We start from the raw sequence: 18,009 nt of genomic DNA, 5'->3' as shown, positions 1-18,009 counted from the left end.
TAAAAAAAAGAATCATATTGTTGAAGATCTAAAACAAGAAAGGACCTCAAGTCATCTAGTCCAATTCCTTATTTAGAGATGAGAAAACTGAGGCAGAGAGAGTAAATGAGTCGCCCAAGATCACAGTTAATAGGCATCATTTAATAATTTATTAAACTTCTACTAGGAGCCAGGCACTGTTACTTCAGACATGTCGGCTCTAAGCCAATTTCTAAGTGCCAAACTTTACAGGCATCTGTACTTAGGAATTACATTTGTGGCAGGCTAGACCCTCAATTTCCTCCAAATGAAACCTGCTCACAGTAATCTTGAATTAGAAGGCTACCTGGGAATAGAGAAGCAACAGAAAATAGTGAACATTCCCCACCACACTCCAGGTGAGAGGGCAGTCATTCAAATCCCATCTCTCAGAGGTCACATAAAAGACTCCTGTGCTAACACACATGCAGAGAGCCAACGTGACACACCAGACAAAATGCTGCAATTGGAGAGCTAGGGTGGGCTGGGTTAAAATCCTTCTTCAGAAACTGTGGCTCTGGGCTTCAGACTCCTCGTCTGTAAAATGGGGATTCCCCCCCCCCCCGACTGAGTGACATAATGTATGTAAAATGCTTGGCAAACCTATATCCAAAGTGTACACTATTATTAGATTATCCTGTGGTCACTTAAAAAGGACACAGGGTGCTCTCTTCTTACACTCCTTCTGATACCAGTAAAACCTGCCTGGGCACAGAGAATCCAACCCCACCCAGAAGCTGTTTGTTTTTGTCAGCTACAAGGACCCACACCCAGAGCCCCATTCAGTGAAGCTAACCAGCAAACACAAAAATAAAGGGCTGAAGGGGTGACCCAATTCAACCAAGTGGCCCGGCCCACTTAGAAAGGAATCGAGACTAGACTAACCATTTGTTGGGAGGTGTCTTTCTAACGCTGTACTTTGGACAGTGGGGGAAGTGAAAAGCCCATAAGGCAGGTACTGTCCACACATAACACATGACGCCATACATATTTGAAAGGTCTTTATTTAAAAACAAAACAAAAAAGCTTTGGTATTTGAAAACTCAACAATCATCAGTCACTAGAAAGCCCAATAATTCCCCCTCCCAAGCCCATCCCCAAACAGCCAGAAAATACAAAAGCACACAAATCTCTGTAGGCTAAGAAACAGTTAGTACTTCCAAACCTAACCCAGTAATGCTACATCTTCCAATCAGGCTGTGTGCACCCTTCTGCCCCTGTGGAGGCTGCCTCTGACTGGGCCCTGAATGAACCAGACCAGCAACACAGAGCTGAGCTTCCCAGTGGCCAAAGAGCTCCAAAATCATTTCAGTGATTTGCTATCTAAAGTGGAGGCTGAAACCATCCAAAATTTCCAAGCAAAAATAAATTAAAAGTTCGTTCAAGGAAAAAGACATTAAATTAGGAAAAAAGAGTTTTTCTAGCTGAGATTTCCAAAAAGGGGAAGGGGACAGGGGATAGGGGTGGGGGCAAGGAGGTCTCTTCCTAGAAGATAGAAAAGGGGGAAGGCTGAAGGAGTGAGGTCAATTTCAAGTAATTTCCAAATAGGTTCACTTTATTAAGGTGGTAGTTTACAAAAGGTCATTACGGCCTCTCTCCCTCCCCTCATCCCCAAAGTGACGCTCGTTCATTCCAATGTAAAATTCCTGAACAGCCACAAACACTTCCGAGTCACTGGTTTTCCCCCAACAAGGCACAATAGGGTTGTTGCTTTCAAAAGGTCCCTTGTTCGCAGCAGCAGGACATTTCAGGTGCTGGGTGTCTTGTGCAAATGGAGGCTGAAAGCGGTACTGTTAATTCACTCAGACACTGGGATCTTCCTGTTCAATTAATAAAACAAGGTGTTACTGTTGGCCGCCAACTCCCACTCACAGCTAGAGAACTATCAAGAAAGGCAGGCTATGGATCAGAGCTCTGAGCAGCATCCAACCCTGGCTCACATTCAACCTGGCAAATAGCTACCAGCCTAGGGTGGCAGTGCCAGAGGAATGACGGAAAGGAGCTTTCCCAGTCACCAGCTGTGGACTGAGGAGAGCAGATGCACAGGGTATTTTGCTGGGCTGGGAAAGGGTCACCTGCAAGGTTGGGCAGAGAGAGGTGAAAGAAATCATCACTAACTAAACCCAATGCTTCAAGGCAGGGAACACTCAGCAGGGCCTGAGCCTGCCTGGCCATTCCTTAGGAAGAATTCAGGGGTGGGGAAAGTCAATGGTGAGAGCCTGAGCTTGTGGCCCTGGATGGAGGGTGTAGGCAGGGAGCAAAGGCCCTGCAATGCACGCTGAGCGCCTGCTCTGACGCGCAGAGGAGGCCACCCGCACATCTCTCTTCAATCTGGGCTCCTGCCATGAGACAGGGACTAGTCTCCAAGTGACTGGTGCCACCGCTTCCATTTCTGCAGGAAAGAAGCTATTTCTTTCTCTACCCTCACACTTGGGGTGGCCATCAAGCAAGCCACTCTTTCGGGGGGTTATGATGACACTTTGCCCTTTTCAGCACCGTGAATCAAGGTCAGCTGAGGCTTTTCTGGGTCCCCTTAAGTCTACCCCTTTATTACTGGAGGAACAAGCGCTCAGGGAGACCTCTGTATTGCAGCACGTTCTTCCCTGCCAATAGGGGGGCTCAGACCCCTTTTCTTCTTTGCCCCTCAGGCCCCTCCAACCACATTCCATCCTAGATACACTAATCCCTTGGGCCCACTCCGCCCATTAGTAGCCCAAGTGAAAATGTGGTTCTGGGGGCCCTGAGGCTACAGGGCAGCTAAAATAGAATGCCCCCCCCCCCAGGAAAAAGGGGGCTACTCTCTGGGGCAGCCATCAGGCAACAACAGAGCTCAATTCACTGGGCAGGCAGTCCACCCCATGACAGGACCTGATGCTCACAGGTGGTCTAACTCTGACAGGCAGCAAGGGAGGTGCCACCCTCCTTCTGACCATCGGTGTTGCACCAGGCTGGGGGCTGGGTATTGGTGCCACCCTCAAATAAAAACCACAGGAAGGAGACATCCCAGAAGACTCCAAGGTCCACTGCTCTCCCAATTAACCGGCACCTAGGAGTCGGACCGCCATCTCTTTGCCCTTCCCACCGGCTGTTTAGAGCCCTTTGTGGTCTGTGGCCAATAAGGAAGTAATACAGCCATCTCCCTTAGTGTGCCCTGCATAGGAAGCACGAGGGATGAAGGACAGCTTGAAGAAAGAAGGTCCCATCACTCCTCGGCAGCTGCCCCACCCTCAGAGCACAAGCCAGGGGACCACAGAGTAGCTTTATACCTTACTCCTGAAGAGCGACTTGGCTCCGGGCCCACAGTATTCATTGTAGATGAGTTTGAACAGGAAGAGGTGGAACAACGTGATGAGGGAGGCCACGCTGAACCAGAAGAGGAAGGGCAGGCCAGGGTACTGTTTAGCCATGTGCTCCTCATGGGCCAGAATCGCTTTCAGGTGCAGGGTGTGCCTCAGGTCTTGCAAGTGCAACAGGTCTGTGGAGATGTAGAGGAGGGGGGTGATGGGCTGGGTCACCATGACAGGGAAAGTGTGGCCCTGGGGCTCAGAGGTCAGTTCCACAGGCTCGTTCAGGCAGCCGGCCTCACAGGCGTAGATCTTGACGGGTGGGCTGTGGGGCCTGACAGATACATGCAGGAATGGCTTCCCCTCCCCATCCAGAAGGACAGCCAAGTTGATGTGATCAGTCTTATAGTGGATCCCGTGTAAGATGTAGCTGTTGTGGAGCACGTCAGGATCTGCCTGGAACTGAAGGTGGTTTTCCGTGAATTGCAGACCCCCGAAGCTGAGCACCATTCCTTGCATAATCCCCGGGGCCCCCACCTTCACCAGTCCCTTGCACCCCCGTTTCTGGAGTGTTAACTTCCACACATCAGAGAGCTGCAGGATCTGGAGAACACTAGACAACCTTCCTGGCCAAAGGTTCTCTGCGTGCATGGTTGCATGACCGCTGAAGCAGTGGTCTTCATAATTCAGAGTTGACTCCATCTGCTCCCGTTCCCACCGGTTCAGGGTAGGACTCAGCAGAGGGGCTGGTGAGCAGGACAGCATGTAGTACAGTGTCAAGTTGACAGTCAGGCTAGATGGTGTGTGAGCATCATTGATCTTTTTCATTTCAACCCCTATAACAATAAAGAAATGAGCTATGAATGGAGGAACAAGGAGGTGTCCACTTAGGGGTAGGGATTACACAATCACTGAATCTTAAGAACTGAAATGCCTCAAATGCCACCTAACTGGACCAACAGACAAGAATGCTCTCTATTACATCCATGCTGTCAAGTGGTTATTTAACCTCTACTCTACAGCCTCTGTGATGGGGAACTTGCTATGTTCTAAGTTCAGCCCCTTGTGACTCCATACAGTCACTGCTAGAGTTCTTTACAACAAACCTAAATCTTCTGTCTGCTACTTCTTTTTTTTTTTTTTAAGTGAGGCAATTGGAGTTAAGTGACTTGCCCAGGGTCACACAGCTAGTAAGTGTTAAGTGTCTCAGGCCGGATTTGAACTAAGGTACTCCTGACTCCAGGGCCGGTGCTCTATCCACTGCGCCATCTAGCTGCCCCCTGTCTGCTACTTCTAACCATTGCTCCTGAATCTCTCCTCTGCTGTCAAAGCAGAGCAATTCCTCTCCCACATGAAAGTTCTTCAAATACTTGAAAACAGCTATGATTTCCTTCCTAAATCATCTCTTCTCCCCACAAGACACCTCCAGTTTCTTTAATTGATCTTTGTAGATGCCCTCCAACTTCTTTTTCAATGTTCTTCCTAAAACGCAGCATCTAAAACTAAACAAAATACTCGATATGGATACTACCACTTCCCACATTCTAAACACTCCAGTTGTCTTAATGCAGCCTAAAATCATGTTAGCTTGCTGGGCCACCACATCACAGTCCTGACTCATATTGAACTTGCCATTAACTAAAAGCCCCAGATTTTCTCTCCAGGGCAGAAGACATTTAGCCATCAGCCCCTGGCCTAAGGCACCCCATACTGGAAATAACCCTTCCAGTTCTCCTCCAGTACCAGGGTATACCCTTAAAAAAACTGTTTCAGAACAGATCCACACTGCTTGGCTGTCCTGATCATGACCCCCAGAAAGACAACCGAAATTTATTCCAAACTCCCATTCCCCATAAAACTGCAAATGACTGGTCCCCTACATCACCACAACCCTGTCTCCTTCAATTTTAGGGAGTATCCAGCCCTATCTTAAAGCAGCCAAATAAAGCAGCCAACTTACAGCAGTTGTATAGAATGAAGTAAAAGTCCACTCTTCAGCTATGATTTGCAATCGCTTCTTGGACAGTGACATGGGAAAACCTTTCCCCATGTGTTGGCAGTAATCCAGGCTACCGGGGAATAAGGGTCATAGTCCCCGCAGTAGTGAGGGCAAAATCCTGATACTGAACCTAGATAGAACTTGGAGACTTCTACACTCAGTGCCAGGTCCGCGGCTCTTAAGAAGGAATTGCACAATTACACAGCCCTGGCTCCTGCCCTGCCCAGATGCTCCACGCACCCGCCAGACCCTCACAGGGTGACTGCCAGGAGGCCCCACCCCCAGCCCAGCCCAGCCCGGGACCCCCATACAATCACCTGAGGCGAAGAGCTGGGCCCAGAGCTGCTGATGGTCCTGGAGGAGATCGGCCACGGGGATCTCCATCAGCTCCAAGATCTCCTTCCGAGCCATGTCCTGGAGGGTCTTCAGTTCCTTCATCTCCTTAGCCCCCTTGGCCCTCAGGGCCCGCAGGTCCAAGGGCTCCGAGATGTAAACCACCCACAGCACGGCCTCGTCCAGCAGCGACTTGGGGGACACCTGGAGCAGATCCACCAGCTTTTTGGCAGCCACCACCACCAGGTTGACCTTGCCGTTGGGTAGCGGGGGCGAGTGTCCCGAGTGGAGCAGGAACTGGTGGTCGCCGGCCTTCTCCAGGGTGCTGGTGAAGGTCTTGAGGGGCGGCCTGGGAGTGGGCGCCACGGTCCAGAGCGCGGCCACGCGCTCCGTGGGGTTGTGGATGTGGATGCGCTGCACGTAGAGGTGGGGACGCGCGCGGTGCGCCAAGAAGTCCTCCTGCAGCAGCACGCACTGGGCCCCCGGCCCCGCCGGCGCCGCCGGGCCCCCGCCGCCCGCGGCCCCTCCGGCCCCGGCCCCGGCCCCGGCCCCGGCCCCGGGCGGCGGCTCGGGCGGCTGCAGGCAGCGCACGCGGCGCACCAGGCCCTGGCGCAGCAGCAGCGCGGCGGCGCCCGCCTCGGCCTGCGCGCTCAGCGGCCGCAGCTGCACGAAGGGCGCCAGCTCCGGGGCCACGGGCGGCTGCCGCTCGCCGGGCGTCACCCACAGCCGGTTGCGGCTCACGTCCAGGGCCAGGAAGCCGTTGCCTACCAGGGCGGGCGGCGGGGCCGGGGCGGACTCCGCGGCCGCGGCCGCGGCGCCGTCGGGAGCCCGGGCGCTCAGCGGCACCGCCTCGCCGCGCTCTTGCAGCGACTGCCACGAGCGGGTGGCCGCCTCCACGCAGGCCTGCGGCGCCGCGGCGCGAGGCTCGCCGGGGCCCGAGCTCCAGGGCAGCAGGTGCAGGCCCGACCCGGCCCCGGAACCCGTCCGCCTCGCCTGCCCACCCACGTACCACCAGAGCAGCAGCACGAAGCCCAGCAGCCCTAGCACGCGGCGGGCCCAGCTACTGGACAGCAGCCCCGGCAGCCCCTTGAGCCGCTGCTGCAGCCACATCGGGCCGCTGCCGGGCCGCTCCCGGCCACCGCCGCCGCCGCCGCCGCCCGCAGCTTCCGCCCGTCCCTCAGCGCAGCCGCCGTCGACGGCCGCAGCTTCCGCCCGCCGCTCTGCGCAGCCGCCGCCGTCGCCTTCAGCTTCCGCTCGACGCTCTGCGCAGACGCCATCGACGCCTTCGGCTTCCGCTTGGCGCTATACGCAATCTCCGACAACGCTCGCTCTCCAGCAAGGACCTCCGCTCGGCCCGGCCCGGCCCCTGCCGGAAAGCGCCTTCGGAAGGCATCCTGAAGCCGAGCTTTTTGCGACGGGTTGGGAAAGCTTGAGGACAAGGGTGGGAGGGGTCGGGGTAGCTAAATGGATAGGGAAAGAGGAAGAAAGAGGAGGAGTCAGAGAAAAGAATGGGAGGGACTAGTGTAGGGGGTGCTAGAGAGGGAGGGGCTAGAAAAGAGGGAGAGGAGACAGAAAGGAGCAGGGAGGGGTCAGAGAAGAAATGGAGGGGCAGAGGGCGAAAAAGGGAGGGGCTGGAGAGGAGGGAGGAGGGAGAGAGGAGGAACCTTCGGCTTGGAAATAAGAGATCATAGAGGAGGGAGGGGAAGCATTAGGTAGGTTGGAGAAGAGTAAAAGTTAAGGGAAGGGAGAGGCAAGGTAAAAAAATAAAGGGAAGAACCAGGGAGAGAGAGAGAGAAAAGAAGAAGAAGGAGGAGGAAGGGAGGAGGAACCAGAGATTGAGGTGGGGGAGGGGTAAGAAAAATGAGGAGTTTGATCAGTGAGTGGAAGAAAAAAGAGGAATGCAGGAGGAAGACATGGAAAAATAATTCATTTTGCAATTTGGCAGTAGGAAGAGTCCTGGGAGACCATGCAGTCCAGCCCCTTTCTGAAGAGGAATCCCTTCTACAACATCCAGCCCCTGTTAGAAAATCTTCTGTTCTATAAGACAAACCAATTTACCTCTGGATATTGTTAGAAATGTTTTCCCTCTTCCCCTTAGCCCCTATTCCCACTGTTCCTAGATCTGCCCTCTGAGCCCAATGCAGAACCTGGCTAATTCCTTTCCCATCTGACAACCCTGAGGAGACTTGAAATCTGTAATCTCGTTCCTGATCAGTCTTCTCCAGGCTAGACAGTCCTAATTCCTTCAATTGCTCCTTCTAGGTCTTGGTTTTCAATTCCCTCATCATCTCAGTCATCCTTCTATTTGCATCCCTAGCACTTAGTTTCAGTGCCTGGCACATAGTAGGCACTTAATAAATGTTGACCGATTGACCCTTCTTTGAATGATCTCCACCTGGTCAATGTGCCCCCTAAAATGTGGTTCCCAGTGCTGAATACAGTACTCTGGGTGTTGTCTAAGTAAGAAGACTGTCACATCTCTACCACCACCACCACCCCCATCCCCCAATTGCCATCACTGTAGGACAGTCCTTCTTGTCAAGATTATGATAATCATCTCCTCGGTGGACTCTCTGCCTCTATCTGGTCTATCATTCTCCAATTCCTCAAATAGCAAGAAATGTCATAGAATCCCAGGTTGGAAGGGATCTGTGGGGTCATCTAATCTAGGTGGCATAGTGCATAGGGCTCTAGACACAGGAGTCATGAAGACCTAAATTCAAATCCTGCCTCAGGCATTTACTAGCCCTTTCCCCAGGGAGCCCTCTGTTTGTTCCTCTCTGAAGCATACCTTTCTTCAGGAAGGAAGAAGGTAAAGATGAGATAACAAAAGAGGAAGAAGAAATGGAGGGAGATAATAGGATTTGGAGTTATCTACCAGCTCTTTCCCCATTGTCTACAAACACATTCAGATGTTTATGTTACCTTCAAACCAGGTGGGATCCCCTTCCATAAGTGGCTCTTGCTTTGGACTCTGGGGTTCAGTCCTTGAGGAGTCTGATCCCAAATAGAGGAAATGAGACTTTTCTCAAACTCTGGTTCATTATGCCTTTATTTAGGAATTCCTGGGAGAATGGGTACAGCAGAGCTTAACTATGGCTCATGTCTTGGGTTTGTGTTAAAAAGAGTCCCTTCTAGAGAAGATACTCAGTGGACAAAGTGCATAGTAGTAATAGAACAGCTATTTACTTACTCAGTTGAAAAAGAAAGACGTGCATTGACAAATACTTGAAAATAATAATAATAACCCATCATACCCATACTCTCCCAAGAGGTAAAGAACACTTTGGAGGACAAATTTGTGCTTTCACCTTGTAGCTGTACAATTTGAACAAAGTCCAGATCTTCTGGCTAGCCAGCACAGGTCATGGGCTTTCTTAGTCTTTTTAGCCCCAGCATCCTGCTGGAGTGGTCATCTCCTCTGGGAAGTGGTGTAGTTGCAAGAAACACTTGCTATCAGGCAGCTACAACCAACCCAAGAACTCTCAAACTCGTGAAATGGCCAATAAAGCTGGAAACATCCATCTTTTATTTATTTTTTAAAATAATAAATATTTTTATTTGAGTTCCAAATTTTGCCCTTCCTCCCTTCGCTCCCTGCTCCCAATAAGACATAGGCTATACATGTGCAATCATGCAAAACATCACAATTATCACTCACTTTGTATAAGAAAACCTGAATAAAGGGAAAAAATGAAAGGGAAAAAATAGCATGCTTCATTTAGTCTGTGTTCCATCAATATCAGTTCTTTCTTTGGAAGTCGATAATATGCTTCATCATTAGTCCTTTGGGACCATCTTGGATCATTGTATTGCTGTGAATAGTTAAGTCATTCACAATTCTTCATCACAGTGTTGCTGTTGCTGTGTACAATGTTCTCCTGGTTCTGCTCCTCTCAGTCAGCATCAGTCCACTTAAAGTCTTCCTAGGTTTTTCTGAAATCTGCCCGCTCATCCTTTCTTACAGCACAATAGCATTCCATTCCATTCATATACCACAACTTGTTCAGCCATTCCCCAGCTGATGGGCATTCCCTCAATTTCCAATTCTTTGCCACTACAAAAAGAGCAGCTATAAATATTTTGTACATGTGGGTCCTTTTCTCTTTTTTATGATCTCTTTTGGATATAGACGTAGTAGCTCGCTATGCTTTAAAAACCTTCACTTGAGCCAGCTGTATCCACCCTAGCTATCCTGTCACAATTCCCATTCCTTTCTTCATGAGTCAATCTCCTACAAAAAGTCATCTAAACCCTTTGCCTCTTTGTGCACAATAAAACCAACTCCCTTTTCTCTCTGTCTCCAAAACTAGATTTGGGAGCCATCCTTCCATTTAGTAGCAATTTCCTTCTGTCTTATGGTTTTGTTAATAGCTTTCAAAGAGCTCACTGTCTCCCAAGGCAACCCATTATACTTCTAGATAAAAAAAAAATTGAAATAGTGCCTTTCCCTTTTATTAAAAGTCTGGCTGGGGGCAGCTAGGTGGTGCAGTGGATAGAGCACCGACCCTGGATTCAGGAGGACCTGAGTTCAAATTTGACCTCAGACACTTAACACTTACTAGCTGTGTGACCCTGGGCAAGTCACTTAACCCCAATTGCCTCACCAAAAAAAAAAAGTCTGTCTGGGTGGTTATTCCTCATGCCTGGAATGCTCTGCCCCTTCAGTCTCTTATGATTCTGTTCAAATTCTACTGCTAGGCATATAGTAAGCACTTAATAAATGCTGACTGGCTCACTTTGGACAGTATTTGACAGATTCCAGCTTGGAATTTGCCCTTCCTTGGGCTGCTAGTAAAGATAGAATAAATAAAAGGAGAGGAGGAATCCAGGTTAACACATTTCTTTTTTTTTTTTAATTTTGTTTTTTGTTTTTTTGGTGGGGCAATGAGGGTTAAGTGACTTGCCCAGAGTCACACAGCTAGTAAATGTCAAGTGTCTGAGGCTGGATTTGAACTCAGGTACTCCTGAATCCAGGGCTGGGGCTTTATCCACTGCGCCACCCAGCTGCCCCCAGGTTAACACATTTCAAGGATGACATCAGCTAAACAAGCAAGCCTTGGTTCCCTTTCTGAAACCCCAAGAAAGCCAGTGCCTGTGCCTTTAAACTGCTGGCAAGCTTGAGGACCAAAGGAGCACGTGTTGCACGTACTAGTAGTAACATCTGGGTTGGCAGCAGCAGCTCCTTCTTAAAAAGGCAGACGTTTCATCTGAATGAAGTTTGGGTGAGGTCCAGGGCTTTGGAGAAGGCAGGAAGAGGAAATCACTGCTTGCTGGGGATGAGAGGGAGAGTCATAGAGAGGAAAAGCACCCAAGCTCCCCAAAATTGTCCTGGAGACAAACCAACTAGAAAAACAAAACAAAACAACCTTAGCTAGATTCCTGGCATCAATCAATTCTTTGCTGGCCAGTGCCTCAGTGGCTACTGTACCCAAAGCGCCACTTTCTGGGGAGATTTTGTTGGATCTTCCCTGGAGTTTCTAAAATTTGACATATCCTGCTCTCTGTACTTCCTCCCCACCTAATCCGGTGTCCTATTCTGGCTCCTTCCTGCTGTGTGAACTGTATTCAGAATGTCCTGGATGGTCTGGCTGAGCCCTCCTCCTCAAGTCTAATTAGGAATAATGCTAACTCACTAGTTTGTAAAGAGGCAACCTGGGTTCAAGTTTCACCTCTGACACATACTGTCATGGCCAGGATTTAGGGGTCAGAAGCTAGTCAGGCTGTAGATGCTGAGGTCCCTTCCAACTTCATTCAAAATAAAAAAATCAAATAAAACTATGCTTTCAGGTCTTGGTGTAGTGGAAAGAACAGTAGACTAGGAATCAGGAGACCCGGGTTCGAGTCCTACTTTGTAATGTGATCTTGGACAAGTCATTTCTCTGAGCCTCAGTTTAATCTCTCTTCACTCCATCTTGGGGTTCAAACTCTTTATGGAAGTACTTAGAGGTAGGAGGGAGAGAATGTTATTGTGGTGATCTTTTTTTTAAATCATAAAAAGTATTTTTATTATTTTCCAGTTACACATAAAGATAGTTCTCAACATTTGTTTTCATAAGATTTTTAGTTCCAAATTTTTCTCCTTCCCTCCCTTCCCTTCTCCCTCTCCAAGACAGAAAGCAATTTGATATAGACTATACATGTTTATTGTGGTGATCTTGGTACCTGCTTGTACCTCTGCCAGGGGTCCTCCAGTTACCTTATATCTGTTTTGTATGTATTCTGTAGATATTTTATGTATGTGTATGTTGTCTCTCTTGTTATAATGTAAGCCCCTTGAAGGCAGGCACTGTTTCAATTTTTTTTCTTTGTATCTCTAGCACCTAGCCTACTGCCTGGTGTGTAGTAGACATTTAGTGCTTGTTGCTTGCTTGCTTACTTTCTTTTATTTTTTTGGTGGGGCAATTTGGGTTGTGACTTGCCCAGGGTCACACAGCTAGTAACTGTTAAGTGTCCGAGGCCAGATTTGAACTCAGGTCCTCCTGACTTCAAGGGCCAGTGCTCTATCCACTGTGCCACCTAGCTGCCCCGTTGCTTGCTTACTTTCAACCCTGTCCTTAAAAGAATGTACACCTCTTGAGGGAGGTAACAGACTTTTTTTGTCTTTGAATCCCTAGGGGTGGCTAGGTGGTATATTGGATAGAGTACTGGATCTGCAGTCAGAAAGACTCATCTTCCTGAGTTCAAATATGACCTGACACTTACTAGCTGTATGACCTTGGGCAAGTCACTTAAACTCATTTACTTCAGTTTCTTCATCTGTAAAATGAGCTGGAGAAGGAAACGAAAAACTACTCTGAGGAAAACCCTAAATGGTGTCATGAAGAGTCAGACATGACTGAGGAAAAAATGACAACAACAATCCCAAGCTCCTAGCACAGTGCTTTGAATGCAGTGAGATCAGAACCTATGGCTTCTCCAAAGTAGGGAATTCCCTCCATGGAAAAGACCAGCCCTCTCTTGACTATGCCAGATTGCCTCTCACCTTGATAGAGGATGAGCTTCATGAATGTTTGTTAAACTGAATGAACTTTGAGACACTGAGAAGGATAGGGACTATTTCCCTGGAGATGGAGGGTGACACTAGAGGGATCACAGCTTGTTTTCTCCCCAGAGAGAATGTGGTTTGATTACCTCCTGGCTTCCTTTTTCCCTTCCTCATTTATTTAGTGCCTATGCTGTGCAGAATGAATGAAAAAACATTAATTGAGTTGCTTACTATGAGCCTGGCACCGTGCTAATACAAATGTTGGGGAGGCCAGGGAAGGATGCTTTGGCTAAGGGAGGTCCCAAGAATAATGAGTGTTGCCCTAGGGTACTGTTAATTTTATTTCTGTACCAGAGATAAAGTTTAGATAAGATACAGTCCTGCCCTTCAAGGGTCTAGTGGGGATGAGAGATGAGGTCAGATCCCTAGAATACTCAAAATTAGGGAAATAAATGCCTTACATAGGAGAGAGGTCCACAACAAGGAAAAATAACACTCGATTTGGAGTCAGAAGACGTGAGTTTGAATTCTGCCACTGACTCTTAGCAGCTGTATGATCTTGGGCAAAGCATTTCACCTCCTCGGGGCCTCAGTTTCCTCATCTGCGAAATGGAGGGATTTCGCTAGCATGACCTTAAGGTCCCTTCCAACTTTCAATCTGCGGACGTGCGAAAGTGCTAATGTGGTTAGCTGAGTTAGAAAAGGGGAGGGGGGTGTCTGAGGCTCTTTGGCCAACCGGGCCCCTCCTGCAGTACCCCAGTTCCCTCTCCACGCCCCCAACCCCTCCCCAGACTGGTTCGGGGCGGGGCGGGGCGGGGCGGAGCGGGCGGGTTCCTTGCGTGGCAGGCCGAGGCTAGCCGAACTTTCCAGTATTCTCTGCTGCTGTCCATTCCAGTTTTGTCCCCTGAAGCCAGCGCTTCGGGCTCCCCGGTGAGCGAGCCCCCAAGCAGCGGTCCCCGCTGCCTGCCTACCTGGGCTGCGAGCCCTCCGATCGCCAGGATGCGGCCCCTGCTGCTGGGGCCGCTGCTGGCCGCGCTCTGCTGGCTCATCCTGGCCGAAGCCAAGAGCGACCTGAAGCCAGAGGGTAAGGGACTCTGGGGGTGTGGGGGACAATCGAGGGACAGTGGGGCCCGGAGGTAAGGGCCTGGCCCCCCGGGAGGCCCCGGGCAGCCCCAGCCTTCCCAGCCTGAGGTCCGTGCTGGGGCATCGGGAGCGGGAAGTGGACCGGGGTGGGGGGCTATCGGCTGCCCTGGTGGCTTAGGGGAAGGAGCTCTGGCCCCGACACCTTTTAAGCAACAGGCCCAAGCATGGCAAGGGTTGCCCAGTGGTCCCCAGTCCTGTGACAGAAAGCATGTGGAAACAACCCTGCTCTGGCCATTCTCGCCCCGCTGGGTGAACTTGGGCAAGGCAGCCACTTTCCCTCCCTGTGCCCAAGTGGCCTCAGCTTTAAAATGAGGGGTTTGGTCTCTGGGCAGTCTCTGGAAGGCCCCTCGCAGCCCCGGAGTTCTCCTCTGTGAACCCTGAGCCTCCGGTACCCCATTTCCACTCCACCTCCTGCGAGAGGCGGAGCTAACTCGGTCCTATGGCTTGGAGACTCTACCAAGAGTCCAGAAATCCACAGCCCGAGGCCAACTCCGTGGGGCCCCAGGCTCCGACAGGTCCCAACCTGCCGTCCTCCCTCTACCTTCCTGAGCTATCCTTGGTATAAGGTTGAGATTACAGCCACCAGGTCAAGGATTGAGAAAGGAAAGAGAAATATCACAATCAATCCGAACGGCTTTCAAGAAGTCAGGGGTTCCAGTCTGCTTTCTTCAAACCCGGGCCAGAATTAGCAACCACCCAATCAAATAAAAAGCATGTATTTAGCGCATTCTGTGTGCCAGAAAGGTTGAACTGAGGAGTGTTGGAGTGCTATGCAAAGGGATAGAGGAAGAGGGAAAAGGAGAGAGAGAGAGAGAAGAGGGGAGGGGAGGAGAGGAGAGGAAAGGGCAACGAGGGAGAGAAGAGAGGGAGGAGAAGATAGGGGGAGAGAGAAGAGAGAAGAGAAGAAAAATAAGAGGGGAAAAGAGAGGGAGGGAGGCGACAAAGGGGACTGAGCAAAGGGAGAAAGAGAGAAACCTCTGCAAAGGCATAGAGATGTAAGATGGAATGGAATGTAGCTGGGCAGAATATGGAGCATCCAGGGCTTGCCCTCACCCTATTGGCACCAATAAGAGCTGCTGGGCTGACACACTGCCTTTCCCTGCTGCTCCCAGGATGCACAAGATCTCTGTAAATTGGGAGAATTAGGTTAGAACATTTTCCATTCTCCATCTCCTTTGCCTTCTGTAATGTTCTGTTGTGGTTCACTGCACACATGGCTGGATTAAAAGCTGGAGGACCTGAGTTTAAATTCTAGCTGTGTCATCTGTGATTTGGGGTAAATTATTTTGCCTATCTATAAAATGGGCCAGTTGGGCTAAATAACCCATCAGGCCCCTTCCATCTTTAAATCATTGCTCCGGGATCTCCTCCTTTCACATTCCTTCCACCTTCAGGTATTGGTATCAAGCTTGGTTTCTCCCTAGAGAGGCTGACTGTATCTCTGGGCCAGCTCTCCGGGGGCTGGCTGCTCCTTCTTTCTCACCCCTGGCACACAGGGTGAGGAAGAGGAGTTGGCATTTTCTTTCCTCCCCAGCACCACTTCCAGAATCTCATTGCTCCCCACACCCTCTACCTTCAACTTCACTCCATCCTGACCAGATGCCCGTTGCCCAATCTTCTCCAGCCTGTCCAGTTCCTTGACCTTCTCAACCCCAATGGCTACAGTATCAGTCTACCTCCAAGGCACCATAAGATCCTAAATTTGGAGCTAGAAGGGACTGTGGAGGTCATCTAGAGCAGCCCCTCCTTTTTACAGTTGAGGAAACTGAGTCTCAGAGAGGTTGGGTGACTTGCCCAAGGTCACAAGGGGGGTTCAGTAGTATAGCCAGGGTTTAAATCAAAGTTCTCTGACTTCAAATCCAGCTCTCTCCCCACTGTTCTGTCCTGTACCTTTACCATCCCCCAACCCCATCAGTCAATTATTAATTTATTTACATACACACCCCTCTCTCCAGGTGCCAAGGTTACAACTTTGATGAAAATAACTTTCTATGTGACCTTCAACAAGTTATTTACCCTTTTCTCTTGGACTAGACAGTTTCTCAGATTGCTTCCTGCTCTGACATTCTCTGTTCTAAAAGCGTTGCTAAGATAGAGCACTGACCTTGGAGTCAGGAGTACCTGAGTTCAAATCGGGCCTCAGACACTTGACGCTTACTAGCTGTGTGACCCTGGGCAAGTCACTTAACCCCAATTGCCTCACTTAAAAAAAAAAAAAAAGCCTTGCTAAGTTTGACATTATGCATTCTAAGGTCTTTGGTGGCTCTGAAATTCGCTGTTCTAAGTAAGGCTTCTCTTGGTCCCGAAATTCTCTGCTTGGACCCGTGGTGTAGATGGGATCCCTGAGCCTCTGTGCCCAGACAGCTCCCTTGCATTGTTTAGCCTAAGCCTTCCCTGATCCCTGCAGTTGCTATGACTTTCCGCTCTTAGATTTTCTTCCATCCACTCTGCATTTATCTTGTATGTGCCTAGTTATTGACATGTTGTTTCCATTAGAATGTAGGCTCCTTGAGGATAGGGACAGCTTCTTCCTTCCTTTACTTAGTACAGTGCCTAGTACACTTAACAAAGTTTTCTTTGACTGCCTGATCGCTGCAGTCGGCATAGCTTTTTTCATCAAAGACCCAGCAGTGGAACAACCATTCCTCATGCACTAGAATCCTAGAGTTGCCTAATGAATAGCTCCTTATATTTCTTAAGTTAGCCAACTTACCTCTACCCCCCTGACATGATCTCATTCATCTTCAGACTGTCCTTAGGAGACAGGGAGGAAGGAAAGGGTGGGGACAACCCTTCACCATCAGCCCCATACACTGAGGCACAGAGGAGTTCAGTGACTCATCCCATATTGGAGCCCAAACATTCATTCATTCACTCATTTGTTTGTTCATTCGTTCGTTCATCTGTCCGTCCATCCATCCATCCATCCATCCATCCATCCATCCATCCATCCATCCATCCATCCATCCATCCATCCATCCATCCATTCAATCATACCATGGACATTTTCTAATACATACAAGACTAATCACATAGTTATCTGCAGGGTGCTGAAATTTTTGGCCACAGCCTCCCTCAAAGACTATCCACTGAGTTAAAGAGGGATGGTGATCTGCATTGGGGAGAGAGAATACCCACATACACACACAAAATTATAGATCTCTGAAATTTTGTATGCAATACTGCCTTTTATATAAATTCGTCTATAAAGTATTAAGTATATTTCATATATAAATAAATATATGCTTATAAAAATATGTGAGTATATATATTCATATATTTTATTTATGCCTGTTTTCAAATCAAAGATTTCCCAATATGTCTCCCCAACCCGATCCAATGATCCCTCGATTGTTGCAAAGGACAGTTAAACAAAAACAAATGACAGCGACTTCAAGTATAAGCAACACTGTGTACCTGTAGGCCTCCACCTCTACAGAAAGGGCAGAATTACATTTCTTCATCTTTTTTCCAATGACCAAGCTTGGTCATTAACAATGCCGCACATTTCTTTACAAAGTTTTAGATTTGGGTTTTTAAATTTTTTCTTTTAATTTATGGAATAAAACATGCCATTTCCATAACATAGTACAATAGGAAAATATGATTGTACATGAAGCTGCAGATCTACTATGCTCAACTTGCTATTCCTTTCAAATATACAATAAAATTATCTTGTACATTTTTTTTCTTCCCTTCCCTCCCAATCCCCTGTCCTAGAGGTGGCTACCATTAGACACAAATAGGTTTGTATACACATACACACACATATGTAAAATTATTCTATGCATACTTCTATATTCTTTCTCTGCATGCAGATAGTATCTTTCTTCATATGTTCCGTATCGTTCATTTGGGTATTAATAATAGACAAAATAACTTTTTTGCTCAAAGTCATTCTTTTTTTTTTTTTTTGCAGGGCAATGAGGGTTAAGTGACTTGCCCAGGGTCACATCGCTATTAAGTGTCAAGTGTCTGAGGCCGGATTTGAACTCAGGTCCTCCTGAATCCAGGGCCAGTATTTTATCCACCGCACCACCTAGCTGCCCCCTCAAAGTCATTCTTTTTTTTTTTTTTTTTTTGGTGAGGCAATTGGGGTTAAGTGACTTGCCCAGAGTCACACAGCTAGTAAGTGTTAAGTGTTTGAGGCCCGATTTGAACTCAGGTCCTCCTGAATCCAGGGCCGGTGCTCTATCCACTGCACCACCTAGCTGCCCCGCCTCAGTCATTCTTAAAACTATTGC

The 18,009-nt window shown here is 48.9% G+C and overlaps 2 protein-coding genes across 2 annotated transcripts in view; one reads left to right on the top strand and one right to left on the bottom strand.

Moving 5' to 3' along the window:
* Window positions 1–1,552: 1,552 nt before the first annotated feature.
* KIAA2013 (KIAA2013 ortholog) lies at window positions 1,553–6,816 on the bottom strand. The gene is made up of 3 exons (XM_043996872.1): window positions 5,619–6,816; window positions 3,285–4,138; window positions 1,553–1,838 (listed from the first exon to the last, which is right to left on the bottom strand). Exons 1-3 carry the CDS (start codon window positions 6,742–6,744, stop codon window positions 1,821–1,823), a joined length of 1,998 nt encoding a protein of 665 aa, XP_043852807.1. The 5' UTR covers window positions 6,745–6,816; the 3' UTR covers window positions 1,553–1,820.
* Window positions 6,817–13,461: 6,645 nt separating this feature from the next.
* The window catches only part of PLOD1 (procollagen-lysine,2-oxoglutarate 5-dioxygenase 1), a 50,825-nt gene continuing 46,277 nt past the window's right edge, over window positions 13,462–18,009 (top strand). Inside the window, exon 1 of the mRNA XM_043996649.1 lies at window positions 13,462–13,706. Coding sequence (XP_043852584.1) covers window positions 13,622–13,706 — 85 coding nt within the window. The 5' untranslated portion in view covers window positions 13,462–13,621. The remainder of the gene's footprint in view (window positions 13,707–18,009) is intronic.

The sequence above is a fragment of the Dromiciops gliroides genome, chromosome 3 (genome assembly GCF_019393635.1).
Source record: "Dromiciops gliroides isolate mDroGli1 chromosome 3, mDroGli1.pri, whole genome shotgun sequence".
NCBI classification, from domain to species: domain Eukaryota; kingdom Metazoa; phylum Chordata; class Mammalia; order Microbiotheria; family Microbiotheriidae; genus Dromiciops; species Dromiciops gliroides.
Note: the sequence above shows the minus strand (reverse complement) of the source record. Positions and strands in the feature narration are given on the sequence as shown.

What these genes read in the sequence shown, in the direction of transcription:
- KIAA2013 (XM_043996872.1), bottom strand. Translation starts at nt 6,744, where the DNA reads ATGTGGCTGCAGCAGCGGCTCAAGGGGCTGCCGGGGCTGCTGTCCAGT. An exon ending in GGCCCAGCTCTTCGCCTCAG is followed by an intron (nt 4,139 to 5,618) that starts GTGATTGTATGG and finishes TTATTGTTATAG; the next exon opens with GGGTTGAAATGAAAAAGATC.